Consider the following 18271-nt stretch of genomic DNA (forward strand, 5'->3'; position numbering starts at 1 on the left):
GGTCATCATATCCAACATCCCTGGGTAAGAAGACTGTCGACTGACACCAAGAGTAGATACTAACTGAGTACAACGCACAGGAGAGGCACACCAACCACCCTCAATAACAACAATATGGAAGTCTGTTCAGAACTGAGTAGGGTTTTAACATCGCTGTTCCATCAATAGACACACCCAACTGGCTTCACACATTGGACTCGCATGGTGGCACGAACCTGCGTTAAATACTGGGGTTATCAATAAGAGATAAAAGTATGTAGGATCTGGTTCATTTAATGCCTACTTACAAACGGTGGTATATATGACATGGGTGTGGGTGATCCTATCTGTGTACGGGAAACGTGACGGTATTGAGGAATATGCTGCCCATCTGAAATTTGTCAACGTTGGATAACTGACTGTCGATCTTGTTTCAGCATCCTAGAGAGGTTATTATAACAGAAGATTACCAAGTGTGACGACGCAGCCGTATTAACAAATGAAGCTCTTTTTCATGCATGAAGTAAAAATACATTGGGCGTCACTGACTCCCATTAAAAATTATTTCTAGTGCGGAGCTTTTGTACGTATGACACATATTCGAGATAAGCCGATACCTAGACTTGAGGCTCAGGTTATCCTTACCACACTGACGGACAGAGTGACAAGTTATTCCGCAGGCGTATACAGTGGCCGGGGTAAGTATATGGGTGGTGTAAGGGTGGACGGCTATTCAAGGGGACGGATACATGTAGCATGTTATATGAACATGCAGTCTATGTCATGTTTTAAAATAATTATGACTTTGCTTATTACGTGAACTATCATTCTGGTTAGACAATACTACTGGAATACTGAAATGCCGGTGTAGCCCATTGTAAAATAGAAAAGCATGTCATGGACGAGGTTTTGTGACATATCATTCAGAGTACATATGTATGAATTGAGGTGGCCCTTGTTTCACATGTGTTCTTGAGGAACACCATGTTTCCAGTGTAATTCAAGTATATGTTTGTTTCCCTTGACGGCGACATACACAACAGACACTTTCTGACAACATTAAACACCCGTTATACTATATTACAAGACTGGTGGGTCATGATATCATACATTGGAATGGCATATATAAACCCGCCACTCTTCGTAGCCTTGGTGTTAAAGTGTTCGCTTGTCACCAACATCGAAACAATGTGAGAAGGCTTGTTATGTCTCCATTTTGAAATCACCCAACGCATTTACCAAGTAGATGTGTCCTTATGTGTGTTCTATGTCACTGCAATCCGGAAGGGCGGGTTTATATGTGCTATTCCAAGGTATGATATCATGACCCACTTGTCTTGTTACATAGTATGAAGGGTGGGCACACCCATGCTGTTTAATGCTGTCTGCTGTGCATGTACGCCGTCAAGGGGAACAAACGCGTACTTGAATTACACTGGAAACATGGGACTTTGGCCTTTTTTAACCTGTAAACATACGATGGTTCACACAATGGAATTATGAAATTCTGCAAGGTGTGGGGAAACGTTTTCTTACACCTCCTCGTGCCACCTAGTGGAGACTAAACACATATACTTCCCAGAACTCCCAGATTCAATAACACCTCTGTGATGATGTAGCCGGGAATAGTGACTACTCGACAGGGGCCATGCACGTGACATTACGTGAGAATAAGAAGGTAAACCCGGAACACACACAACAGTCCTGATACTGAATATCGCTTGACTTCCCATTAATAGTTACTTTTCAGAAAACATTTGCAAAGAAAGGAAGTACTGTCATTCTTAACTTCTTTTAAATAGCAGCTACATGCGTCCCATCAAGAAAAAGAAGCCATCATATACATGTTTTGCTTCCATATAAAACATTTCATCATTAACCTACAAAGAGTTTATTACATCAGGTCCTTTTACCATGCAACGGATTGATTGTATCGACGCATAAATGAATGGGCCTGCGGATGCCTGTGATGCCTGCAACATTTACAACTGGGTTCATTAAACAAATATCCGATACACGATTCATTGAGTGAGTTACTTTTTACGCCGCTTTAAACCAAATGTTTAAGTAACTGCATCACATCTACCTCCCTTGTTCATTGGTGACGGTGTCCACAATCAGAATCATCGATACATTTGCGCACCATCGGTTTAGAGTTCTACAGAAAAAGTCCTCAACCATACTTGATTTGTTCGGTGTTTGTTTATTCCTCACTTGGCTTTCCAGATACATGGATACATTGTCACAAATTCGGGTAAACCCGATCGTGCGGATCCGGGGATCGTATGTCAAATATATCGTACAAGAGTTGCTGTTCACTGCACAATGCCTTGTCCCAGATTCTCTACAGTGCAAGGCCATTGAGCGGGTGTTTCGGCGTGGCCTTCAGCTGCTAGAGGATAGAGTCAGGCTGTCCTGCAGCCGAGCAAACCTCCATAGTTTAAATGAAGATCAGATGAGGATTCTGGAGAAGGATTTACTCGGGTCTGAAGACAGGCTGATGGAGGCCTTCATGTCTGAAGGAAGTTGCGAAGATACACCGGATTACGAACCTCTCACAGATGCTGACAATGATGCGAAAATTGAAACAGGTAGAGGAAACTAACAATGTGTTTTAGATTGTTTTGGTATTCTTCACATCAACTGGCTATGTAATACTGACAATTTACTACCGAGAGAAATTAAGGGAACAAATAATTTGAATGTAGCTGTTTTGTGTGAGTACATTTACAATACTGTGGTGTTGCGTCTTAACGCAACGTGTAAACACAATGAAATTTCCCTTCATGTATGTGCGCGTGTAGGGAACTCACAATCGCTAATTGAGCTAAGAAGAAGAAGAGGCTTATTCATGAAAGAAGGCCATATGGCCCAGAGTGTATTTACAGGAATAATATAAACTATGCACATGCACACATTTTCTTACAGCAAACGTTCATCTTTTTGGACATTTGTGTTTACATAGGTAAATGTCTTTTTAAATATATGGACAGGTTTTTAATAACACAATCATTTCTGGTAGATAGAATACTGATAAATTTAGGGACAGATGGTTGCACATGGTAACATTTTGGAATTAAATTATTTTCTCTACTACTTTTATCAAAGGATAAATTAACAGAAAATGGTATTCATTTTCTATTTCATAGCGGTTACATTTCACACATAAACTAAACGATGACACTGTGGTTGTATTAAATCGAGTATTCTGTACATTTAGATTATGGCTTAAACAATGGAATTTACATGAAGCTCTAAGAAGATCTCTTTCACATGCTAAAGTAGATAGATATTTTTCTGGTTCGAGTAGTGATTTATAAGATGAATAAACATCAAGGAAAGAAGAATTTGAGATTTTGTAATGCCAGTTTTGAAATTCTATATCTTTACATCGTTGTTTGAATATTACCATGAAGCATTTCATATCGCCGCAATCCTGTGACAACCACACATATGAAGACCCAGTTTGATACAATAATTGTCTTATAGAAGAAACCCAGTTAGTTTCGTCAAATACGTTTAACATATGGTAACAGGTAAACGACACCCGTACTTAATACAACGACTGTAATAGTGTACACACAGTGATATTCTTCCAGCTCTCCTAGAATTGCATTTGTTGATGTTCTTTTACCAACGGAAAGATCATTTTTAAAGACATTACTCTGAACCTTCTCAATGCTTTTTCTATTGGCACATCCCCAAATTTCTGAGTCATAATAAAGAACAGGGGCAATCTTTGAATCAAATATTTTAGAAGCAGTAGAAAATGGGAGAGATGGGAATTTCTAAGAGCACGCTTACAATGGCTCCGAGACAGTATCTCAATGAACATACAAAATGGCGTAATGTGGAATTGCAATGAGAACTGGACGTGGCAACAGCACCTTGACAAGATCGTCTCATTCCATTAATTGCACTCCGCAATTGATTCAAATATGTTCCTTTTATCAATACAGAAGTCCTTGCAATAACAGGAAAGCGATTTTCGACATATACCGGCTCCATGCAGCACGCCTGAAACCAAGGCGTCCCGTGTAGGGTGTAGCCCTAACAGCTAGCCACAGGCGGCAGAGATTGGGATGGGCTCGGCAACACAAGGGATGGGCTTTGCGCCAATGGCATCAGACCATGTTTACATCAAGTTTTAGCCTCCGTTGCACAGAATTGTTGTCGACATAGCGGCGAGCGGTATGCCAGGGTAACCAATTCTTGATCATGATCGGTATGGAGGCGGTGGTATCATGGTGTGAGCATCTGTGGGATGTTCACGGGCGGAGAGTGTACGCCAGAGACCCGCCAACGTGGGCCAGCTATGGGTAGTTATTCAGGCGGAATGGCGGGCAATACCAAGGGCAACCATAACTTAATAAAAACGTCTGCCATAAAGGTGTCGTGCAAGTATCACTCACAAGGTGGACACACTAGATATTGATCTACACGCCCGAAATCAATTTTACGTACGTTATCGTCATTATATCTTCACTCTCTTTTCATCAACACCCTTATTATTTGTCAGTGGTATATAGAATTATGAGTTGGATTTGACGTCGCTTCAGCAGTATTTCAGTTTCATCAATAGCTATAAAAGTCTTACACGTTTACCACTCTTGTGAAAGCCAGAATCACTGGTGTGGTACTAACAAACCCTTAATCCTAATCAGTTCGGATCTGAGAATAAGGGACACAACTCTGCACGGCGAATTGCGGCACCACAGACGACTTGAACAACCCTGTCCCAATCAGTTGTGAGTGTTGTTTGAATCTGCCTTTGTTTACTCTTACAGGTCCTCACAACTACCACCTTGCACTTTCCCATCATCACCAGGAACTGATGGCATGTCTGAACACAAGGGGGACACTTCTGCTCGACGTCATGGCTCAGAATGACCTCCTTAGTGATTCTGACGAGGAGGACATTCAGAAATGCGAGTTCCACGGAGAAAGGAACCAACGTGTTCTTGAGATCCTTTCTACAACATCACCAAAGAAAAACATAAAATGTGTGACTGAATTCATTAAAGCTACTAACCCTGATCTTGGAAGGAGATTGTCGAAGTCTATGCGGGAATTGGCTTGCGGATACCGCGAACAATGTGCAGCATGTACAGTTGTCACACAAATCGATCCAAGTCGCATTGCAAAGCTTATGTTTCATAACAAAACTATACCTGTCCGCTTTTATCAAGACCTTAAGAACCCTGCGATTTCAAGTCAAAAGAAATGGAATATTATCAAAGAGAAGGATTTAGACATTGCTGCAATAGAGGCCCTACAGTCAAAGTTTCAACATTTTCATGACATGTTTGGAGACGACAAACGCCTTATCTGCAGATGCGACAGGATCAGCGTTGGTAGGCATGAACTTTATATATTTATACATAGTTTAGGGCCCTTTTACTTAACAACAATAATGACATTGTATGTACACTTTCAATATAAGTACCTTACATTCATTTCATATAGCAGAATTCCATAACTATATCTTCATGTTCTGACAGACCTGATTTCTCGAGTGTGTAATTAACATCTTATATGTCAGTTGAGGTTAGCCACTAGTCTTCATAAACTTTGCCGTCAGCACTGCATTGACATTCATATATGTTTTGAGGAAATTCAAGACAAACCAGAAAAAAATGTAAGTAAATTTCAAAACCGTTCCTGCAACGTTGAACGTAAGGTTTAATATTGAGGAACTTTGTTGAAATACACGCCTGTTAGTTTTCCTTCACATCGTTTTCTCACAAATATTGATGACTTTCACTCGACTATATCTAATAATGGCGAAACACATTTACATAAAACTGAAGGGACCGTATTAGCATCTGGATTCGAACGCCTTGAACAAACTCAGCGGTTATCATTGGTGGCGTTTCAACTTCATCTGTCCATAGACTTACTTGAATTTAAAACGAAGTTACTATAAGGGTAACGCTATTTTGGCATTATCATTTGCAGAATCAACACGAATGTCACTGACCTACTTGTACAAATATGAAAACGTCATAGAACAAACCAGATGACGTCACTATTCAACCTATCCCTATCCTATGACGCCACCTAACAACGGGCGTGAAAATGGCCCGTCGTCAAGCAATATGAGGGCATTATCAAGTTGCAGTGGCCCGCTCATTTCTGATAACATGCGGGCGGTTTAATGATAATTCTATCCATTTTAGCTATAAATTTTTGTATAACATATTACTATTTGGTCATCTTTCCTTCAATATCGATACAGAAGACCACCCTGCAGGCGTCATGACAAGAAGTTCAGGGGCGAGTACCTTCCGTTACTGGTTGTCCAAGCCCAAGGTAGGGCATTGCGATCACATCATTTCTGTATACGCATATATTGCGTGGAAACCGGTGGTTATAACACATGTTAACACCAAGAATTTACCCCGAGATATGTGAGTTAACCCTTCGTATACATCATATAACCAAATCATAACACACCTTGTAACAACGTCTTTTTTCGATAATATCCCAGCTTGAAATACAATTTTGCTGTTACACATCTGTCTGTGTGTTGGTTGCATGTATAGACACGTATCTTGCTGTTACACATCTGTCTGTGTATTGGTTGCATGTATAGACACGTATCTTGCTGTTACACATCTGTCTGTGTATTGGTTGCATGTATAGACACGTATCTTGCTGTTACACATCTGTCTGTGTGTTGGTTGTATGTATAGACACGTATCTTGCTGTTACACATCTGTCTGTGTGTTGGTTGCATGTATAGCCACGTATCTTGATGTTACACATCTGTCTGTGTATTGGTTGCATGTATAGACACGTATCTTGATGTTACACATCTGTCTGTGTGTTGCTACGTATCTTGCTGTTACACATCTGTCTGTGTATTGGTTGCATGTATAGACGCGTATCTTGCTGTTACACATCTGTCTGTGTGTTGGTTGTATGTATAGACACGTATCTTGATGTTACACATCTGTCTGTGTATTGGTTGGATGTATAGACACGTATCTTGCTGTTACACATCTGTCTGTGTATTGGTTGCATGTATAGACACGTATCTTGATGTTACACATCTGTCTGTGTATTGGTTGCATGTATAGACACGTATCTTGATGTTACACATCTGTCTGTGTGTTGCTACGTATCTTGCTGTTACACATCTGTCTGTGTATTGGTTGCATGTATAGACACGTATCTTGCTGTTACACATCTGTCTGTGTGTTGGTTGTATGTATAGATACGTATCTTGCTGTTACACATCTGTCTGTGTATTGGTTGCATGTATAGACACGTATCTTGCTGTTACACATCTGTCTGTGTATTGGTTGCATGTATAGACACGTATCTTGCTGTTATACATCTGTCTGTGTGTTGGTTGTATGTATAGATACGTATCATGCTGTTACACATCTGTCTGTGTGTTGCTACGTATCTTGCTGTTACACATCTGTCTGTGTGTGGGTTGCATGTATAGACACGTATCTTGATATTACACATCTGTCTGTGTATTGGTTGCATGTATAGATACGTATCTTGCTGTTACACATCTGTCTGTGTGTTGGTTGCATGTATAGACAGGCATCTTACTGTTACACATCTGTCTGTGTATTGGTTGCATGTATAGACACGTATCTTGATGTTACACATCTGTCTGTGTGTTGCTACGTATCTTGATGTTACGCATCTGTCTGTGTGTTGGTTGCATGTATAGACACGTATCTTGCTGTTACACATCTGTCTGTGTATTGGTTGCATTTATAGACACGTATCTTGATGTTACACATCTGTCTGTGTGTTGCTACGTATCTTGCTGTTACACATCTGTCTGTGTATTGGTTGCATGTATAGACGCGTATCTTGCTGTTACACATCTGTCTGACACGTATCTTGATGTTACACATCTGTCTGTGTATTGGTTGCATGTATAGACACGTATCTTGCTGTTACACATCTGTCTGTGTATTGGTTGCATGTATAGACACGTATCTTGATGTTACACATCTGTCTGTGTATTGGTTGGATGTATAGACACGTATCTTGATGTTACACATCTGTCTGTGTGTTGCTACGTATCTTGCTGTTACACATCTGTCTGTGTATTGGTTGCATGTATAGACGCGTATCTTGCTGTTACACATCTGTCTGTGTGTTGGTTGTATGTATAGATACGTATCTTGATGTTACACATCTGTCTGTGTATTGGTTGCATGTATAGATACGTATCTTGCTGTTACACATCTGTCTGCGTGTTGGTTGCATGTATAGACACGTATCTTGCTGTTATGCATCTGTCTGTGTGTTGGTTGTATGTATAGATACGTATCTTGCTGTTACACATCTGTCTGTGTATTGGTTGCATGTATAGATACGTATCTTGCTGTTACACATCTGTCTGTGTGTTGGTTGCATGTATAGACACGTATCTTGCTGTTACACATCTGTCTGTGTATTGGTTGCATGTATAGACACGTATCTTGATGTTACACATCTGTCTGTGTATTGGTTGCATGTATAGACACGTATCTTGATGTTACACATCTGCCTGTGTGTTGCTACGTATCTTGCTGTTACACATCTGTCTGTGTATTGGTTGCATGTATAGACACGTATCTTGCTGTTACACATCTGTCTGTGTGTTGGTTGTATGTATAGACACGTATCTTGCTGTTACACATCTGTCTGTGTGTTGCTACGTATCTTGCTGTTACACATCTGTCTGTGTATTGGTTGCATGTATAGACACGTATCTTGATGTTGCATATCTGTCTGTGTGTTGGTTGTATGTATAGACGCGTATCTTGATGTTACACATCTGACTGTGTGTTGGTTGTATGTATAGATACGTATCTTGCTGTTACACATCTGTCTGTATGTTGGTTGTTTGTCTAGATACTATCTTGCTGTTACACATCTGTCTGTGTGTTGGTTGTGTGTATAGATACTTTCTTGCTGTTACACATATGTCTGTGTGTTGCTACGTATCTTGCTGTTACACATCTGACTGTGTGTTGGTTGTATGTATAGACACGCATCTTGCTGTTACACAACTTACTGTGTGTTGATTGTATATATAGATACGTATCTTGCTGTTACACATCTGTCTGTGTGTTGGTTGTATTTATAGATACTATCTTACATATAGATACATCATATAACCAAATAATAACACACCTTGTAACAACGTCTTTTTTCGATAATATCCCAGCTTGAAATACAATTTTGCTGTTACACATCTGTCTGTGTATTGGTTGCATGTATAGACACGTATCTTGCTGTTACACATCTGTCTGTGTATTGGTTGCATGTATAGACACGTATCTTGCTGTTACACATCTGTCTGTGTGTTGGTTGTATGTATAGACACGTATCTTGCTGTTACACATCTGTCTGTGTGTTGCTACGTATCTTGCTGTTACACATCTGTCTGTGTATTGGTTGCATGTATAGACGCGTATCTTGATGTTACACATCTGACTGTGTGTTGGTTGTATGTATAGATACGTGTCTTGCTGTTACACATCTGTCTGTATGTTGGTTGTTCGTCTAGATACTATCTTGCTGTTACACATCTGTCTGTGTGTTGGTTGTGTGTATAGATACTTTCTTGCTGTTACACATATGTCTGTGTGTTGCTACGTATCTTGCTGTTACACATCTGACTGTGTGTTGGTTGTATGTATAGACACGCATCTTGCTGTTACACATCTTACTGTGTGTTGATTGTATATATAGACACGTATCTTGCTGTTACACATCTTACTGTGTGTTGATTGTATATATAGACACGTATCTTGCTGTTACACAACTTACTGTGTGTTGGTTGTATGTAGAGACGCGTATCTTGCTGTTACACATATGACTGTGTGTTGGTTGTATGTATAGATACTATCTTGCTGTTACGCATCTGTCTGTGTATTGCTACGTATCTTGCTGTTACACATCTGTCTGTGTGTTGGTTGTGTGTATAGATACTATCTTTCTGTTACACATCTGTCTGTGTGTTGGTTGTGTGTATAGATACTATCTTTCTGTTACACATCTGTCTGTGTGTTGGTTGTGTGTATAGATACTATCTTTCTGTTACACATCTGTCTGTGTGTTGTTTGTGTGTATAGATACTATCCTGCTGTTACACATCTGTCTGTGTGTTGTTTGTGTGTATAGATACTATCTTGATGTTACACATCTGTCTGTGTGTTGGTTGTGTGTATAGACACGTACCTTGCTGTTACACATCTGTCTGTGTGTTGTTTGTGTGTATAGATACTATCTTTCTGTTACACATCTGTCTGTGTGTTGGTTGTGTGTATAGATACTATCTTTCTGTTACACATCTGTCTGTGTGTTGGTTGTGTGTATAGATACTATCTTTCTGTTACACATCTGTCTGTGTGTTGGTTGTGTGTATAGATGCTATCTTTCTGTTACACATCTGTCTGTGTGTTGGATGCATGTATTGAGACTTATGTTGCTCCTTACAGGACGCACAAGGACGGAAAATCATTCAAATGAAGAATGACATATTTAACATCTCCAAGAGTAAGTATATTAATCCATCAACATACGTGGATACCCAACACATATTTGTAGGAATGATATAGTCATTACTGAAGGCCTTTAAGTAAAACGAAATGGGCAGCTCCGTACTTTGCCTTTAACGCCCAATCTGTTTCGGCGGATAATTGAGACGGGTTGTTCTCTGGCCCTGACATTTGATATGTACTTGTTGATGCAACACAAATAGGGTAGAATAGGTCTTTCGCAACCCATGCTTGCCGTAAAAGCGACTATGCTTGTCGTAAGAGGCGACAAACAGGATCGGGTGGTCTGACTTGGTTGATGTAAGTCATCGTATCCCAATTGCGTGGATCGATGCTCATGATGTTAATCACTGGATTGTCTGGTCCAGACTCGATTATTTACAAACCTCCGTCATATAGCTGGAATATTGCTAAATGCGGCGTTAAACAGCAAACAAACAAATAAACTACAACAGGTTTAACACAAACAAGTTTAGTAAAGCTTGCATACGTCGCATAATTCTCATATTATTGACATTGTAGTTAAAGTAAAATTTGCTCTGGTGAACAGATTTCTTTTTTAAAATTGCAAGATATGTTGTCATTTGTATGTTCGTTGTACCTATCCCCAGTTTACTTATGTTATGCTTTCTTCGCATAATTCCCTTAAATTAATGTTATTGCCATTTAATCACAGTGTTTTTGTTAACTTAAGGGACCTTATTTAATACTGTCTAGGTCTAGAGGATATAAAAAGCAAAGTTTTCCTGTCACAACAGGATGGCCAGGAGGTAAGTACATGTTTGTGTAAATTTTATCATGGATCTCAATAGACGATTATGTTAGATGTTTTGTTCTGTGACTAATTATGTTTTAAGATATATAGATTGTGATATCTTTACACAGCATTACAATACAATGTATGATTGTATGTATGTGTGCGTGCATATGTATGTACATGTGTTTGTATTGAATGAATGAATGATTTCCAAGAACAACATGCAGAGAAATTGAATATTTACATGTCTTGATCCTGGTATGAGATATACTGTCTACAGATAGATCATTGTCTCGTGATACTGAAGATATGAATTCAGCCCAGCTGTCAGGGCTCATATTCTCTACAATAGGGGTTATACCACATAGCAATGTCACAAGTTATACTTCGTCATGTGCACAGTCCTCAATGCAGTTGTGTATAGTCTTTGAAGCCCTACGCACAAGGAACTTCAGGTGTCTCATCCATGGTGTCCAACCAGGTGTCTTGTACTTGTTCAAGAGGGTGGTGTGGCAGTGGCTTCTGATGTTAAAGCGGTGTCAACTTTGGGAGTTGTCCAGGGAGGGTGTAATCCTTTGTAGTCAAGTGCTGGTGGCTGAATGTCATCACAATTGTGACTTAGGATGAGTTCTCGTACTAATTTCCCAGAGGGCTTTAGTGGGGGACTTTTTCCGAGCTGCGGCTTCATCTCGGTCGTTTTTGTCTTGCCATATCTTCTCCACTGAGAGGATTGATGTTCGTCCCCAGAACGATAATATTGCCTGCTCTTTTCTTAGTTTCAATCGGAGTTCTCCTGTTTCTACTTGTAGTGCTTCTAGTGAGGTGCCTGTTGCTGCACCTGTGGCCAGCATTAGGGCTTTGTATTGTATTCTGTCGAGGCGGCTCAAGACATTATTGGATGCTGAGTGAAAGACCTCACAACCATAGTCTAATTTTGACAAGTGGTTTGTAGAGGTCCAGCTGAGTGCCCCTCGATGTGCCCCAAGATGTGTCTGAAATTGCCCGTAAAACGTTCAGGTTTTTTTTACATCTGTTTTCCTCATATTCTACGTGTTTGTTAACCACGTGTTGCCGTTTTCTTTGCAATAAACTCGGGAGCACGTTTTGCATTTGAGTGGCTGGTTGCATGATGTTTTTTGTATGTCCATAGAGCATACAGTTTGTGCATTGGGATGGCCTTTTCCTGTATGGCATAGTTTCTATGTCCTTACCACCTAAATTAAGGTGTTTGGGGACTGACTGGCCTAGTAATGTGAGTATCACTACTCCTGTGTTGGTTGTGCACATTGATTTGATCCTGAACGCCGACGGGATTGTTGGTTGAGCGATTTTCTTTTTAGCTGGACAGTTGATAAAACTGGTCGTCAGTGAGTTTTTGTCCAGTTGTAAAGCGCTCCTGGACTTACTTAGCTACTTTGGGGTAGCCCATTTTTGTTTGATTTCGATTATGCTTTTGGGCATGTCAATTGACCCTGTAAGGTTGTCCCTGACAACAACATAACCTTCAGCTCTTTGGCAATATCTTGAGTTGTTGGGATCTTATTATTGGGATCTTGGGAGAAGTCTGTGGTGAAGACTCCTTTTTCCCATTTGGTTCGTGGTTTTCTATTCTCTTGTGTCTTCGACTCTGGTGAGACAATTCTTTGTCTTTTCTGTTCGATTTTAGCCTTGGTGGGCTGGGTTGAGGCTTTTTTCGGTGAAGCATGCCTTCTGCCCAAAGGGCACTATAATCCATTTTTTCTTTGTTTTTTTTTAGTTCTGGAGAATATGAATCATTTGTTAGCTATATTTTCAAGGTACTGGCGTCTGTACAGTGCACCGCTGGTATTCCAAGTGCCGATATTCAGCATGAACAGTGTTAGGAGCAATCTATACATGTTTATGGTTACTTATTTCCATCATCCCAACGCGGGTAGGACACACATTCGCGGCATTTTACATTCTTTGACCAAGAAATGTTCAAAGGTTAAAAGGTTATACATACATGTATCTGCTTTCATGTGTGTGTGTGCGTGCGTGCATGCATGCGTGCGTGCGTTTATGCATGTATGTAATAACTTTGCTCCAACATGGACTATTCTGGAAATCAAATCGTCTCCTCTCTGCAGAAGATCACAGTAACATATTACCTACATGATTCCACATAGCAGTTTCCTGGTATTTGCCGCAGATGATGATCGTGTTTTTTGTCTGTTTCAGCAGTACAGAAGTCGCCCCCACTTTTGGTCTTCCCACGATCTCCATCATGACACAGCTATGTACGGGAATAGGGGCGAACGCGTCTGGAGAACAAACTTCAATAAAACACGTGGTATATTTGGATTTGGTCAACATATTCTCACACTCAAAAGAAACGCAAGTCGAGTATGCAGTATACATGTTATTTATTTTCAACAGTAAAGACAAGAAATACTAATAGGGCAAGATTGGCAAAATTTGACTGAAGACAGTTTAATGGATTAAAAGGCAGATGACATATTTGGGTTTTTTCAAATGTTAAGAGCTTACACAGTTTCGGGTCAATACCCAAAATGTCAGTCAATACCTGGTGTGATCACCATTAGCATTGATCACTGCCACACATCTCCTGTACATTGAATGGATCAGACGATTTGTGAAGGCCCTAGGAATCCTCCTGCACACATCCAGAGCAGCTATGCGTAGTTAATCGGCAGTTGTAGGGACTGGGCGCACATTGTGCAGACGCCTTTGAACCTCATCCCACACGTGTTAAGTCCAATCCCTGCCCATATCATGACGCTAGGTCCACCCCATGGACCCCTTTCCACAACGTTTCTGTCAGCGAAACGATCACCTCGACGCCGCCAAATTCTGACTCTTCCGTCTGCATGGGAGACACAAAAGCGACTTTCATCAGAGAAGATGACACGCTTCCACTCACGATGACGCCAATTGTGATGACCCTGTGCCCACTGAAGTCGTGCTTGTCGATGCCGTGGTTGGAGAACAGGACGACTTGCTGGTTGGCGACATCTGAGGTTGTTGGAACGGAGACGTCGGATCACAGTGTCCCGGCTAATGTGTCGATTATGTGTTCCTATGGTGTGTCGAGCACTTTCACTTGCAGTTAGGAACGGATGTCGCTGGTGTTAACGGGTAATCTGCCGATCTTGTCGAGGTGTGGTGACCCTAGGACGACCGCTCCGAGGAAGGTCATCTGTGGTCTGTGTAGCATTGTATCGATGCAGGAGACGGTAAATTGTGGTTAAGTTAACGGTGAAACATCTTGGACAGACTCTCCATCTTCAAAACGTCCGATAGCCTGGCTTCTCTGAATTTGATTTAGGCGTAGCATTGTTGACCAAGGAGTGGTAGGTCCAAGAATCGGCCACAGTTTTATACCCACTACAGTTCGTGAATTTTCGATTTCGCGAGAAATGGGTGCATGATACCAACTATTCATTGAAATGGTGCGTTTTGGCGATTCGGTTTTTATGTTGCGTTTTTATTCGGGGCTTCCGAAATGCAACCAAAAATATTGATAACACCATCAGGCTTCACTACATGCTAAAACTCGTATCAATTTATGCTTCCGTGTTGTTACCTATTTGCTTAAAACCACTTGCGTTTCTTTTGCGTATGAGTATATATTTAAAATGTTGTAAAATGTGTCTCCATTCAACCTTCATGCTCAATCATAATTTGACTTGCCCCATGATTGTATTTGATCTATTAGATATATTAATACTCGTCTTCAGAACATAGCAGTGTCACCAACAATTGTGTCGATTATTAATTGTGTTAATTATTTCAGTTACATTCGCACATCATGCCAGCTTTCAAATGTTACTTATTCGATATCACAATCTGTTGCAGACAATACGGTGTTCTAAAAGGTTACTCACTTTCCCTCCTGTGTTATGCAGATTAGAAAAAAAGAGTTGATTGTCATTTAAGCTGCAACAAAACTTCAAACGAATTTTTTTATTTTGATCTTCAAAAAACTATATGCAAATTAGGAAGAGAATTTATCGCGTGATGCAAAAGGAGAGGCACGGCCCGGCAAACTACTAAGCTGTTAGTTGGGTATTTGAAAAGCTACCGTTGCCAGCGGCGATTAGCAGCTACCGCTGCGGGCCTTGAACGGCTTTCGCTGCCCGGCACCAACGTTAAACGCTACCAGTGCTTGACAACTACCACGCTGCCAAAAGTAGCTACAGCTGCTGGCCAAAGTCAGCTACCCCTACCCGGCCCCAGATAGGCGGCCAAAGTCAGCTACCCCTACCCAGCCCCAGGTAACCGGCCAAAGAAACTACCACTACCTGGCCCCAGGTAGCCGGCCAAAGCAACTACCACTGCCCGGCCCCAGGTAGCTGGCCAAAGCAACTACCACTGCCCGGCCCCAGGTAGCTGGCCAAAGCAACTACCACTACCAGGCCCCAGATAGCTGGCCAAAGCAACTACCACTACCAGGCCCCAGATAGCCGGCCAAAGCAACTACCACTACCAGGCCCCAGGTAGCTGGCCAAAGCAACTACCACTACCAGGCCCCAGATAGCCGGCCAAAGCAACTACCACTACCAGGCCCCAGGTAGCTGGCCAAAGCAACTACCACTACCAGGCCCCAGGTAGCCGGCCAAAGCAACTACCACTGCCAGGCCCCAGGTAGCTGGCCAAAGCAACTACCACTACCAGGCCCCAGGAAACCGGCCAAAGCAACTACCACTACCAGGCCCCAGGTAGCTGACCAAAGCAACTACCACTACCAGGCCCCAGGTAGCTGGCCAAAGCAACTACCACTACCAGGCCCCAGGTAGCTGACCAAAGCAACTACCACTACCAGGCCCCAGGTAGCCGGCCAAAGCAACTACCACTACCAGGCCCCAGGTAGCTGGCCAAAGCAACTACCACTACCAGGCCCCAGGTAGCCGGCCAAAGCAACTACCACTACCAGGCCCCAGGTAGCTGGCCAAAGCAACTACCACTACCAGGCCCCAGGTAGCTGACCAAAGCAACTACCACTACCAGGCCCCAGGTAGCCGGCCAAAGCAACTACCACTACCAGGCCCCAGGTAGCTGGCCAAAGCAACTACCACTACCAGGCCCCAGGTAGCCGGCCAAAGCAACTATACGTGGCAATTGGTTGCCCAACATAGGCTATTTTACGATTCATAATGATGAACACAACGTCTCGGAGTATAAGCTTACTCCTTAATCGGGTGAATGAATGCTATGAGACAAAGAACGTTGATATGTACATGTAAGAACACCAAAAGTAATAAGATAACAAAAGGTGGAAACTTAACAAGGAAAGCCAACAGATAATTGGTGCTGATAGGTGATTAGCAATAGACAATGGAAGCAAACGCTTTACAGAATTTAGCGCTGATAGTAATGGACAACTGGAAGTCAGAACTCAAATTATCACTGGATAATGGAGGCCGGGGGTAATTAGCACTAATAGGTAAAAGAATAGAAATAGCAATAGGCAAATTGAAGCCAGGTGGATAATTGGCAAAGATCAGAGCAATAAGTCCCAAGCACTAGGCAGATATGTTCCCTGGTCACGGTTCATGGCTGGCTGGTGTCTCCTGATGTCAATGGCAATTTTGAACTTTTCTTTGTCGCTAGTTGTTGATGGTAGACAGGACTTTCGTGTCTTCCCACATGATGTTATGGTCTTGGTTCTTGGGGATATGTTCTGAAATAGCGGATTTTAGGTCTAGTTTCTTGCCAGAGGGCTGATGTTCTTTGAGTCTGGTGTTGGGGGGTCTGAGGGTTTCTCCTATGTACTGGTGGCCACGGTTGCAGGGGATCTGGTATATACATCCTCCGTTATAGAAATTAGTTATAGAGTCTAGTGGCTGTAATTTCTTTTTATTCCATCCAGAATGGAATCCAGGGGATGACAAACCCAAGAAAAGAAGTGGGAATATATTCAAGAGACTTAGGAAGAAGCTGCTGCGGAACTAAATACTTCTGCTGTTCTTGAGTGAGACGAAGACTGTCAGAGGCCCAAGGAGGTCACTGACAGAGGTCTCAGAAATCATGCAGATTGGATCACGGGTCGGGACTGAGATATGAATGAAGATTTATGAGGGAAAGATGTCAAACTTTTCATTCGTGTCAGGTCAGCACTGGTATTGCATAATCAAATCAAACATGGGTAAAGTATCTCTCGGACTATTCGTGTCATTGGAATGTGCGAGACAGCACAATTAACAGCAGCAATGCTTTAATGCCCAGTCATGTGCCAAAGCCCTGATGGGGATATATCTATCACGCTCGATATCAGATATGTGTATGTTATCTAAATTTATATAAGAAGTTATTGTTATTACATATTGTGACCGCCTCCATGGTTTAGTGGTAGAGCGTCCACCCGGAGAGCGGAAGGTTCGGGGTTCGATTCCCGGTCGCGTCTTACCAAAAGACGTTCAAAGATGGTACTTGTGGTACCCTGTCTGGCGCTCGGCATTAAGGGGCTAAAACAAGTATACTGTGTCTGAGTGGGGGATTCATGCTAAACTGCAGCATGGTATAACAGTGGGTTAACACTATAGATTGGCATCAGTCCGGACTAGTACAAGCAGCCACACACACCTACACACACACACCTACACACACACACTAACACACACGCACACACACACGTACATGCACGTCGCTATATAAGTGCAATAATCTTGGACGCGAAGTTAAACCCCATTTCACCTCACCTATTACAAATTGGGTTCGATAAATATGAGATGGTGACTATGTGACTATATATTTCGCTGATAAATCCTATTTGTAAACTATAGCGTGTCTGTGTGTACTGTTTTGTGGTCTTCGGGGTAGATTTCATTGAACGGTGTTATAATAACGCCTTTCATCAAAAAAAGGTTTCAATGGAGATCATTAAGTCCTGCGGATTTGATACTGAGTGAAGTGGGCGGATATTAGTATACCAACACTACGTTATATTTAAACAGATCCGCACCTTGTAATATAGTTGACACAACACCAACTGACACAACCAAGATCCATGACAATGCGTTTACTGGCTTGT

At 41.7% G+C, this 18271-nt stretch overlaps 1 protein-coding gene across 2 annotated transcripts; it reads left to right on the forward strand.

Annotated features, from left to right (window-relative positions):
* Positions 1-613: 613 nt before the first annotated feature.
* LOC139452706 (uncharacterized) lies at positions 614-18027 on the forward strand. 2 transcript variants are annotated; one of them, XM_071234273.1, is made up of 8 exons: positions 614-677; positions 2206-2570; positions 4767-5333; positions 6218-6291; positions 10443-10500; positions 11220-11272; positions 13459-13570; positions 17111-18027. In XM_071234273.1, exons 2-8 carry the CDS (start codon positions 2210-2212, stop codon positions 17191-17193), a joined length of 1308 nt encoding a protein of 435 aa, XP_071090374.1. In that variant the 5' UTR covers positions 614-677; positions 2206-2209; the 3' UTR covers positions 17194-18027. The 2 variants fall into 2 exon arrangements, with proteins under 2 accessions (XP_071090374.1, XP_071090375.1); XM_071234274.1 differs by lacking the exon at positions 614-677 and adding an exon at positions 1611-1657.
* Positions 18028-18271: the final 244 nt, after the last annotated feature.

This window comes from Haliotis cracherodii, unplaced genomic scaffold (assembly GCF_022045235.1).
Source record: "Haliotis cracherodii isolate W230 unplaced genomic scaffold, xgHalCrac1.p SCAF_9, whole genome shotgun sequence".
In the NCBI taxonomy this organism is placed as follows: Eukaryota; Metazoa; Mollusca; class Gastropoda; order Lepetellida; family Haliotidae; genus Haliotis; species Haliotis cracherodii.